We start from the raw sequence: 12,009 nt of genomic DNA on the forward strand, positions 1-12,009 counted from the left end.
CAAACATTCCAATGTTTCTTTGTTCACAGCTCTGGCTGTGAACAAAGGCTTCAGGGAACCTGAGGGGATTCCAATCCCCTCACGCTCCCAAAAGTCTTTGTTTTTTTTGTTAGAACATTCTGTCCTCTAGTGACAGAATGTTCTAATAGCCTTATAGCCCTTTGTAGATGGGCTATACCGCTATTAAAGTCCCTCTCCCTTGTTAAAGGCCCTCGCCTTCGGCTCGGGGCCTTTAACGCTGGAGAGGGTCTTTAATATAGCCTTATAGCCCGCCGTAGAGGGCTATACCGGCTATTAAAGGCCCTCTCCAGCGTTAAAGGCCCCGAGCCGAAGGCGAGGGCCTTTAACAAGGGAGAGGGACTTTAATAGCGGTATAGCCCATCTACAAAGGGCTATAAGGCTATTAGAACATTCTGTCACTAGAGGACAGAATGTTCTAACAAAAAAAACAAAGCCTTTTGGGAGCGTGAGGGGATTCGAATCCCCTCAGGCTCCCTGAAGCCTTTGTTCACAGCCAGAGCAGTGAACAAAGAAACATTGGATTGTTGGAGCTCCAGGCTTATACCAGCCATTATAAGCCCAGAGCACTCCATTGTTTTCAATGGAGCTCCCAACATTCCAATGTTCTAATAGCCGGTATAGCCCTCTACGGCGGGCTATAAGGCTATATTAGAACATTGGAATGTTGGGAGCTCCATTGAAAACAATGGAGTGCTCTGGGCTTATAATGGCTGGTATAAGCCTGGAGCTCCAACATTCCAATGTTTCTTTTTTCACAGCTCTGGCTGTGAACAAAGGCTTCAGGGAGCCTGAGGGGATTCCAATCCCCTCCCGCTTCCAAAAGGCTTTGTTTTTTTGTTAGACCATTCTGTCCTCTAGTGGCAGAATGTTCTAATAGCCTTATAGCCCTTCGTAGATGGGCTATACTGCTATTAAAGTCCCTCTCTCTTGTTAAAGGCCCTCGCCTTCGGCTCAGGGTCTTAACGCTGGAGAGGGCCTTTAATAGCCGGTATAGCCCTCTACGGCGGGCTTTAAGGCTATAATATTGTTTCTCAGTGTTTCATTATGGGCCAGCCAGCCTTCCTATGCTGAAAATAGCTTTTGGGTGCTAGTCACTGTAGGGACATACTAACATTAAATGTTCACATGTCCTATTTTATACCATGCACCCTGCCTTGTGGGCTCCAAGATCTACTTTTGAGTGACATTAATATTTGAAAGGAAGATGTATACCTGTCAAAAGGATTTATTTGGCAGATCAAGTTGCGGTTTTTACACTGCTCCAATCAGACTACAATGGTAGACCTGAAGCCATGTTTGTTCTGCCACTGTAATGGATTGCCCAATAGGTGCTACAGTCCACTAGTGGCATTGAATTTACAGACCCTGGGTATACTTTGTACCATTACTAGGATTGATACGGGATCTTCCAAAAGTAGGTCATAAAATATAAACATATAACAAAGACAGACAATAAAATCATGATAAAATGTGCAATATTAAAAACACTTACAATGTGTTAAAAACATGCAGAAACCCTCCGCAATAAAATACATTAAAAAGTGTTAACTTGGAGGGGTCGAAAGTGCATTAGTAAAATGTCAGCGACATAGTGGAAAACCAAAAACATAAAATGAAGGTGTGCTCACTATAACTATATTTAGAGCAGCATGCTCCTCCTTTGAGCAAATGTACACTTCAAAAAACAGGCAACAGAGTGACAAGTGTCAGTCATGGTTATTAAGTTGCTGTAAAAAGAGTAAAGCAGCTTTACACTATGAAAATGTGTACACATGTAACAATGACAATAAAAATCTCCTTGTATAAGGTAGGTAGTTATTGTAAAATAAAACAAGGTGCAATAGGGATTGGCTTGATTGCTCGTTGCATGAGCAAATACCTATGTCTGAAGTTGAGTATTGCTCTAATGGGAAACACAGCAGCCATCAAATCGAGAGCAACCTAAACCTAGCCAATAATGTTCGCTTGTGCACTTTAAGTAGGTAGTGAGCAATCTCAGGTGACATCTGAATTATACAATAATCCCTTACCACATGTTTTGTCTCTTCCACTGTCTCCCTGGTGGCCTGCTAGAGCCTAATAAAACTATCTTGGACCCAGTGTTTGTTTCTTTTTGTAATAAGCTCTGGATTCCCAAACAAATATACACAGCCCAGGGTTGAAAAGGAGTATTTGATATATTTTAACCATGGAATGGTAAGCCACAGCTGCAAGAAAAGCAGTCTCTAATGACAGCCCGATTAAGCTGGACTTCCTTGTTCACCCAGATTGAGCACCAGAGGACTAAAAGGATGCATTGATGGTATCTTGCTTGCACTCCATGCCTAATTCCTGATGCAAAGGGAAATGCGGTTGAAGGTGGAACTCCCAACAGCCTGCAGCAGAATCTTTTTTCCTCTACCTGGATTGCCCCAACATCTCTATAGTCCCAAATACCCATACCATAATTTATAGTTGGAAAACATTTCTGGTTATATATCTCTAAAATTGGAGAGACCTTTTTTTTTTTACTAATGCATGTGGCAAACAAAAAGGTGATTCCCAACGCTCGAGTAAAGAAAATTATTCTGCTTTTCAGGCAGGGTGAGCAAGTTCATGCATAATCAAAGTGCAGACCTCACACTGTCCAATATTCTGCCACGTATGCTTAAGGTACAGGTTTTAGTAATTCTGGGGCCAATTACCATTGTAAAAGTTTTATCCAAGTTGGTCTGCAATTCCGGACCCATAATGAGTAATACAAAACAAGAAATGAAGGTCTTGAGACCATTGTCTGTTCTAGCAAGAAGGACTGCATTGTCTGCATATAATACCTCAGGCACGGCCTTATGCCCAACATGCAGTATGTCTGCCCAAGCACATGTTAATGATCTCTCTAAATCATTGATTTCGAGTAGAAAGAGGATGGGGTGAGAATGCAACCCTGGCAGACCTCTCAAATGACTTTAAAAAACTGGGTACATTCCCCGGCATCCCCAAACCTTACAGATGCCATGAGGTCCTGGTGTAAAAGTTTCAAAAAAGAGACCAAACCTATGTCGAGACCCATGGTCTCTTGGATAGCCCACAAACTGGATCTGCTCACACAATCAAAGGTACTCGATAGATCCATGAACGCCAGATGAATAGAAGAGCACTAAGCAAATTTAAATTAAGCCACTATAAGGTGGAGAATGAGGCACTGTTTGATTGTACCGAGCCTCTTCCTAAACTCATATTGCATCTGAGAGAAGTGTTTATCCAGGTAAGGAGACATTCCGAGACGACTCTCTCAATTCTTTTTGTAATTGAGTAGACAAGGGATATCGGGCGATAGCGCATAGGATTGTGGGCATTGCATTTTTTTTAAATATCGACAACTGTTGACGTACACCAAGACGGAGGCACCCTAGCACTGCATACAGAATTAAATCTGCAGATGAGCACAGGGGTTCAGAACAATGGGCCCTCCCTAAATACGTCAAGAGGGACACCATGCCTTCTAGCTGCAACAATTAGGAATAACACTAAGCACCTCTTCCTCCATGAAAGAAAGATTGGCACAGGGGGGACTAACCATCTGAGATCTGCTCTTCATCAACGGACCCACTACCAGGTGAGTACACAGCAAAGAAGTGTGCTGACCAGGCCTGCTGTAATGTGGACAAAAACTTTGTTGGAGGGAACTGAAGGAGATAAAACTGACCGGACTGCCTTCAGAAGTCTGGAGAGTCTTTTAGCTGACAAGCACCAACTATAGCCTATCCTTTCTCCTCCTCTAGGGACAGCTTCCTTTTCTTTAGAGCAAGGGTGTAAGCCTTTCTTCTGGCCTTTATTGTGCACTGGGCTATGGGGGACTGTTTTAGCAACCAGCGCAGATTTTAATTTGTCTTTATTGAACCAGGATTTGTAGTGAGTAGGGGCCCAAGCTAAGGGTCTAAATAGCAACCCTTTAATCTGAGTTACAAGGGCAGCAAAGTTGTTTAGTATATAACTGGGATGTTGGATTTCCAATTTGCAGGAGTTCGCCAGTTCCATACTGTAGCTGGCTACCTGGCTCATTACAAGCTTCATATTGTCAGAGCCCCATACCACCCTGCATCCTTGGTGTTAATATTAGACAAGGCCTGGACTTTACATATTGGAACTTTGGGAGGGCCACAATCTGCATAGTAATGGGGCTGTGGTAGCTAATTACTAGAGCTAGGACCTCGCTTCCCTTAATCAGGGGAGACAGACTTCGGGAGGTAAAGTCCTAATCCATTGTAGTCTCAGCGCCCCTTCCAGTAAAAGTTAGGATAACTGAGGTGGAAAGATTCGGGGCCACATTTATTAAGTCACAAATGGCCAACAGGGGAAACAAGACACGGACCCTGGCATCCATAGCATTAAAATCAATTTACAGAGAATGGTAGTCAGGAACAAGTTAAATAGAATTTTGGCCTGTGCCTCCTTTTCAGCTAGAGAATCAATTAAAGAAAACAAACCCTGGAAATTGGAGATTCCCTTTCTCGAGAAGTTATTACTGTTGAAATTCACCATATAACCCTATATTTTCCATCCCAGAAAAGTCTAAATGCCTGACCTTCACCCTGGTCTAAGGGAATGGGTCAGATTGAGCAGCCATTATTGACTTTGAACCATGCTGCCAACCTCCCTTTAGCATGGCCAGCAGGTCTGGTAGGGCAGGGAGGCTAAAACACATGAAAACATCAAATGCCACCTCGTTCACTGCCCATGTGTTCTGCATAAATACTATATCATTGTCTAAGATAAAAGATTGTTAACCTCCAATTAGAACTTTTGAGCCCAAACCAGCCATATTCAAGCTGAGGAAGTTTATATATGGGCAACACTCAGCTCCAGCAGCTTCAGACGCACCCACCTCTGACCCTTCACAGGATTTTAACTTTGGGTAGTGCTCTGATACCAGGAAATCAGATTCAACCGACCCACAAGAAGAGGAGAAAGACGAGCTGTGAAAACAAGAACTGAAGACTTGCTGCAGACTTTTTGGCACAAAAACCCTGCCTGCTTGCACCAATCTCGACAATTGTGAAGAAACTACTCATCCTGCAGCTGAGCCTCTACCAAAGACCATGGTAGACTACCAGCCCTTCGTGAATTGTCAGCAATCTCCCTAGGAGTAGAAGATCTACTCTCCTGCAGTCCGCAGGCACCAAAACAGCAGAGTCCGGTTTACTGTACTACTGCTTTCCGGTCCCGTCAACACAGCAGCCACCCAGTAAGTGCTCACCATGCTCCAGAAGGTCAGATCCATCTCCCCACCAAGTGAGAAGACACCAGGACCAACCAGAGCCACACAGTACCATATAGTCAGAGTACCAGACCCATTGCAGCAACCAAAGCCTGTTTGAGTCCAATCCAGACTCAATGACACCGAGACTAAGCAGCCATCGAGTGACATCAGCCCTGCAGAGACCCACCTCTAGAGTGGCCCAGCTATCCTGGTTTTTACACCCTCTACCAGCGAGACCGAAACCCGCAAGGACCTACAACTCATCAGGCCAGCAGACCTCGCTCCTCTGCACCCGAGTGCCCGGCCTGGGATTTTGAGAACCCACTCTGCTGTCTTGCTCCCTGGACCCTTGTGTACCGAGTCCCCCATTGGGAGCTCCTGGACCTGTCCCCAAGTCCCCCTATACAGCCTGTTTGTAGATGCCTCCCCCCCCCCCCCCCAACTCCCCTTCGGTGTAGCTTGTAAGGCTACGAACCCGACCAGCACCACTGTACCCCGAAGTCCCAGCGGATTTTCCCTGGGCAATATTTTGCGGTACTCTATCCGAAAAGTCAGCGAAATGAAAAAAATATTCTTCTGCACTTTGAATGCCAAAGATGTCCTTGTATATTCTGTCGTTTCAGTTAAGCGACTCCACCTGCCAACAACCGAGCCATTACAGGATCAAAACGATGCAGCCACAATGGGGTGATTATTTTAAACGCTCTATCGGATCGGCGCTTACGCTCTCGTTCAACAGCAGCGATGTTTATTTTCCTCAGTACAAAAAGACACTTTATATTTTGCAAAGATGGTCTGAAAATACGCCTCATTATGCACTCCTGGGGGCATCGGCATCACGGTGGATCTTTTGCACATTACTCAGTTTCCCGTGGCTGTAAATTGCTCACTCTTTGCCTGGCGAACCAGGAGCACTGCTGACAGGAGACAGGAATAGTAAGAAACTCTAAGGCCTAGCACAGCAGATTAGCATGATGTGCAGATGAAGCCCAGGCTACGTCACGCGCATGTACATTACGCGTATGTTTGCCCATAAATGGTCGAATAGCTGCCTCCGTGGCAGGTGCTGAAAGGGAGATTGATTGTGTTTTTAGGCTAAATGAACTCCAGTCTGCAAACCTCGTAGTCATTTCTTTAAACGGCATCTTCGCAATGGCAGCACCATCTGTCATTCAAATTGTAAAATATCATTTAAATCTACTTAGTACTCTTGGCAACAAGAGATACTCCTATACACCAGTTTTAAGGTATGTTTGTAGAAGAGTTCAGATAACAGTTTTAAAACAAAATCCCTTTACTCTTCCTTCCCAACGCCCCGCGCCCCCACCCCCCACACACCTTCCGCCAGCAATTGTTTTTCGGGCTATGTAAATTTTTAAAAGTTATGACTCTGAGGTCACGGGGCACTTCACGATCAATGCGCAATGCCGTTCAGTTGTATAATGCTAGAAAACAAAACTAATGATTAAAACGCACACCGCGAGCCCCCCACCGGCATTTGTTTTTCAAGATATACCAATTATCGAATATCATGATGTCATAATACACATCACGTTCAATGTGTGTGTGCACGTTTTTATGAGACAGTTTTATGGCCGTCGTTTAATGGTATGAATCAAAACGAATAATAAAAACCTTAAACGTGCATGTGAGAAAAAAAAATAACCACTGTGCACCCTATTTAAAGATGTCATACTTCGGAAAGATTTTGTCTCAGCGCCATGAAGTACCTATTAGTCGGTTCAGGTCAAAGAGCTGCAGCAGTCCGTTGAAGCAGGTGAGCCGCCTTGGATTAGCGGTAGCCCACTCAGGCGCTTAGCATTGTAGGGCAGGGCTCGTAAAACGCGAGGCAACCTTTGTTTGCACCAAGACTCTTACATTGTCAGTTTGGACCCAGTGACGTAACGTAAAACGAAGAAGCCATTTGAGGTACGCTGAGATTTCAGACACCTGACACTGCGTAAATCGCGTGCGCAATGAAAAGTGAGCTTCCATTTCACCACAGGCCACTTTCAATGATGGTGCAATTCTGGCTCGCAGCCAGTGTCTGCGCATCTCTGTTTATAGCGTGGCTGGGGGTCACTTCACTTGTCTGATGCACCGAGGAGAGACTGCAGTGTGTGGAAAGTGTGGGGGGAGTGCACCACACTGCTGCAAGAGTTTGTGTATTGTTATGCATACTGTTCAATTCGGACTACGCGCTGCGCTCTGTGTACAGTCTCCTACTCCGGAGAAATGGACGTTGTCCCCAGGGTTGCCAATGTGTGCTCAAGGACAGACTAGTAAGACCCTGACATGATGCAGACTTTTGTGTAGTCAAACCCTTCGCTGGAGCAGCTATGCACTCTGCAAAACGCAACATTACATATACCATAACATTACATATTGCGCTAACGACATTGAGCACTTTATAAAAACGTCTGACATAACATACGCACTTCATAGCCACATTAAGTTCTCATTGCAACAGGGGCGCCAGTCTGGCCATTATGCTGTAAAAGAACGCACCATAAAGCTTCCTTTTCTATGAACATCACTTGAGCCTATTAAATGAGCCATGCAGGACCCCTTCCCACCAGGGGTCCCATTTAGGCCTGCGTATGCTTAGTAACACATGAAACCCATCCATATCATGTGTCCCAATAGTCCCCAATAGCAGGGATGTTTCTTCACTGTACAAACAGTTTGTGGTCCCTGCGCAGTTGTCTGCACTCTCTGTCCCCATCCGTGTTCTCATTTCACAGGTATGTTCAATGCCAAGCACCCCCCCCCCCCCAAGCTGGTGAGGACCGTGCGCTGCAGTCTCCTCATCCCCACAAAGTCCTCCTCGCCTCGCGGTACCCTTTTGCGCTGACAGCGCTCCTGGCTGCCGCGGAGCGGAACGAGGTGGCTGTGATGCTGACAGTGTGAGAAGCGCAGACAGAGGCTCTGCGGCGCTCACCACCCCTGTGAGCTCACCCCCTGCCATCAGCACATCCAGTAATGAGGCCGCGGTCCATCCTCCCCCTGGGAAATCACTCTTTCACTCAAATGCTAGAGTAAAAAAAAGTCCTCTGTCCAGGTCCCATCCAGACAACCAGGGGCGTAACGCACACCCCAGCAACCCCTGCTGCTGCGCAGGGGGTCCCCAAGAATCAGGAGGCCACCCTCCAGAGCAACGCCAATGAATATCTGTGATGCGTGGGAGCCTCAGGTGGGCTCATCACCTTCTGCACAGGGGCCCCATCAGTTTGCTTTACGTCACTGTCGGAACGCATTCTTTGTCCGGTCCCTCCTCCTGTGATGTGCAGAAACAAACTTCAAGAAGTCGGGCAACTTCAGGTGCTTGTTATATGTCCGCTGCCCGGGCACCAACACCTCTTCTGGCACAACTGATGCAGTTTGGTACCCACCGCCCACACTACCTTGCCCGAAGACACGTAAAAAATAACCAAGCTAGTTCAATTGCCAGAAGATCCTGGTACGTGCAGAAAACAGCACCAACGAGTACATCTTCGGCGGCATGGTGCCAGGAATTAGATTGATCACCAATCACCACCCCACCCCCACTTCACACTTGAAAGATGCCCGTATTCAATGTGCAGAACACTCGCCGTCTTTCTCACCCTCATAACAGTTCACAATTTGGAAACATTTGCTTGCAGTGGTCTAACTCGGAACATTAACTTCTTCAAATGTAATGAGACGGCATCAAAAAGAAAAGTTAATGCCACACTGGAAGCATATGGCAGAATAGTCGGGCGAGAGCAATCACTCACCTCGGTACAGTCAGGAGGAAATTGCCAGCCATTCTAAGACCTCAACCAGGTAAAATGCCAAGAGCACAGGTGGCGTCGGGGGTAGGATGCGGCTGGAATCCGACAAGGTTCATGGGAGAGGGGCGGGCGGCTGCTGCTGCCGAGGAACTCCTTGCATCGCGCTCCGGGAACCTTCTGCTGGTGCGCCCTCCTCCGGCTGCGGGCAGCCCGCCCCCAGCTCTGCCCCCGCACCGCCCTCGTCCCTCCTCGGCTCTGTCACCGCCCTGCCCTGACCCACATTTCAACCGCACCACACGCTGCCTCCTTGACCGGGGTCTAGGGTCAGAAGACCGTGCGCGGCGGCCACCTCGCTCACTTGCAAGCTGCGCCCTCCTTCTGTTGGCAGAGGCGCCTCCTCCCTACCCACATCCACCCACTCACCACCCCATCACTGCCTGCTTTGCAAATTCCTCCTGATCACCGCGCTTCTTGTATCCACTTTGCATGCAGTCGCACTCCCTCTCTCATCCCGCATTAATAATTCCATCTCGCCCACGCTTTTCACGCGTTTCTCGCGCTCTCACACTGCCGACTGACACGTCTATTCATCCGCAGATCAGACCCTTACTTGATTCGCACATTATTTGATGGGCCCGTGTTTTTCAAAACCACCTGCCTGTTGTTCCTCGTCCTGCACTGAATTCAACTCCATTAACAGTTGAAGTAGCCGGAGGTGGCACCCCTGGCTTGCTCGTTCCTGCAACTGGCACTGCCAGAGGTTGCCATGGCATTACGCGAAGCCTCTTGACTTCCTGTAGTTAATACACCTTGCCCGCCCTAGCATCGCAGCACGAACTAGAAGCAGCCCTGTTTCGAGGGTGCAGGGGGGGGGGGGGGGGGGTGGTGAGGTGGGCCTCCCATAGCTCCTTGGTCCTCCTTTGGTCACTCTTAAGGTCACTGTTCAAAATGTTGAGAGCTGCCAGTGAAGAGCATGGGCAGTGCAACTGGTGCAGCCGCCCTGGGCGCTGACCTGTGGAGGGGGCGTTGACTTGAGGGGGGGCACTGTGTTTAGCAATAACTTATGATTGGAGAGATGAGGTGCACTTTTGCTCGGTAGCAGTGAGAGAACCCGAGCAGGGGGACATGAGGTGTGGGGGCGCCAAAAATGATTGTGGTACCGGGCACCACCAGCTCTAAAGCCGCCGTGGACAGGTCAACAAGAGCGCAATGCCTGACTATGCATACCTGTGCACTCACACACGCGCATGGACACCTGCACGTACAGTAGCAGTATACACTTCATTTTCATTCCAAAACCGTTACCCTGCATACAGCAATAGGAAGATGAAACTGACAGAAGAAGAAGCAGAGGTGGAGAGAGCCAAGGGCGAGGTGGAGTGAGAAGAGGGGGAGATGGAGTGAAAAGAGGGTGAGGTGGAGTGAGAAGAGGGTGAGATGGAGTGAAAAGAGGGTGAGGTGGAGTGAGAAGAGGGTGAGGTGGAGTGAAAAGAGGGTGAGATGGAGTGAAAAGAGGGTGAGGTGGAGTGAGAAGAGGGTGAGGTGGAGTGAAAAGCTGAAGCAGAGAAAGGAGTGTCCTCGGTAGTTAGCAAGAGAGGAAGGAGGGTAAGGCAGAAAAAAGGACAAAAGTGAGGAATAGAGGGCAAGTTGGAAAGACAGGTGGGCGAGTCAGAGGGTGTGAAGAGGGCGAGAGGTGAGATGGAGAGGGAAGATGAGATGGAAACAGAAGGATGAGGTGGAGAGAGAGGAGGCTGGCACAGTGAGAGGATGGCAAGATGTGGAGGGGAGGGTACGGCAGAAAGAAAGGAAGGTAAAGTGAGCGCAATATGAGGGTGCTGCAGAGGGACAGAAGAGGTCGCTGCAGGGAGAGTGGAGTATAACATGGGGAAGAGAGAGAGGGGGGTGATGCAGGGAGAGTAGATAGTGAGACAGGAGCAAGCACAGGGTGCAGCGAATGGAACGGAAGAGATAACTTGCGTAGGTACAAGCTAAGCCTGGGCGCAGCTAAGTGACAAAAAAACTCAGCCAAGATACGCAGAGTTCCGCGAGTGGTGGAGTGGGTCACCTCGCGTCCTTCGCACAGATTGTTAGTACCATGTGTTTGTCCTGTGCTATAAAATCATCACACACAGCATCTCACAGAGTGCAAAAGGGTGCTGCCTCTTTCTACTGATCCAGCAACAGGTACTCCAATACCATGTACTCACCTGGACCCATGAACACACCTACACACACACATAGCCTGGCAATAACCACTGGAGTCAAAGTTTATGATGTTCTACCATTTCAAGATTAGTCACCTCTTATTCTCAACCAATCTTTCACTGATAAAACAGTTCTTTCCTCTGTTCAATGGACCATTAGTTGAACTAGTTGATGGTGAAATGACATAAAATAATCTTCTTACATTTATGAAATGACCACAGACTCCAAAAATTATTTTAAATCTTTATCTAATCAATTTAATGTGAATGACTTACAAAGTACAGTACAGTCTCCTTCACTCATAGGAAGGAAGATTCAATTAATCAATCATCAAACTCATACTCTGTATTTTGCAATGACATGCTCAGAATGGAGAGGATAGAGAGAAAGGAACATTGACACTTACACAGGAATATAGTTACCTAGGATGGTGTGAAAACCAACCCCCAGGCCAAGGAGCTGGGAAGGGTCCCCCAGGAAAGATCAGGCGACAAAGGCTTCAGGACAGGAATCAGGACAGGATAGATGACCTCTCTACCACCGACGCTTGCGTAGCACCCCTCTCTGACACTCTTCCTCCTCAAGATTCTTCTGCGATCTTCATCTAAGTAAGTTAATTTAAGATAAATGGTTCGCATTCAAATCTTCATCAGCATCTCTCGTCACTGTGACAGCATCAGGAGTTCTACAGCATTCAGCAAATCTCCGTCTAACTAACTAACTAAGACTACCTCAATTATACCCTCAATTATACCCTACAATATTTATGTACCACCCATAAATGTTTCA

At 47.3% G+C, this 12,009-nt stretch overlaps 1 protein-coding gene across 1 annotated transcript in view; it reads right to left on the bottom strand.

The window, feature by feature from the left end:
- SPHKAP (SPHK1 interactor, AKAP domain containing) overlaps positions 1 to 9,155 on the bottom strand; it is a 1,527,314-nt gene extending 1,518,159 nt beyond the window's left edge. Inside the window, exon 1 of the mRNA XM_086943759.1 lies at positions 9,019 to 9,155. Within this exon, the coding sequence (XP_086799885.1) occupies positions 9,019 to 9,050 (32 nt within the window). The 5' untranslated portion in view covers positions 9,051 to 9,155. The remainder of the gene's footprint in view (positions 1 to 9,018) is intronic.
- Between the last annotated feature and the right edge of the window lie 2,854 nt (positions 9,156 to 12,009).

The sequence above is a fragment of the Lissotriton vulgaris genome, chromosome 11 (genome assembly GCF_964263255.1).
Source record: "Lissotriton vulgaris chromosome 11, aLisVul1.2, whole genome shotgun sequence".
NCBI lineage: Eukaryota > Metazoa > Chordata > Amphibia > Caudata > Salamandridae > Lissotriton > Lissotriton vulgaris.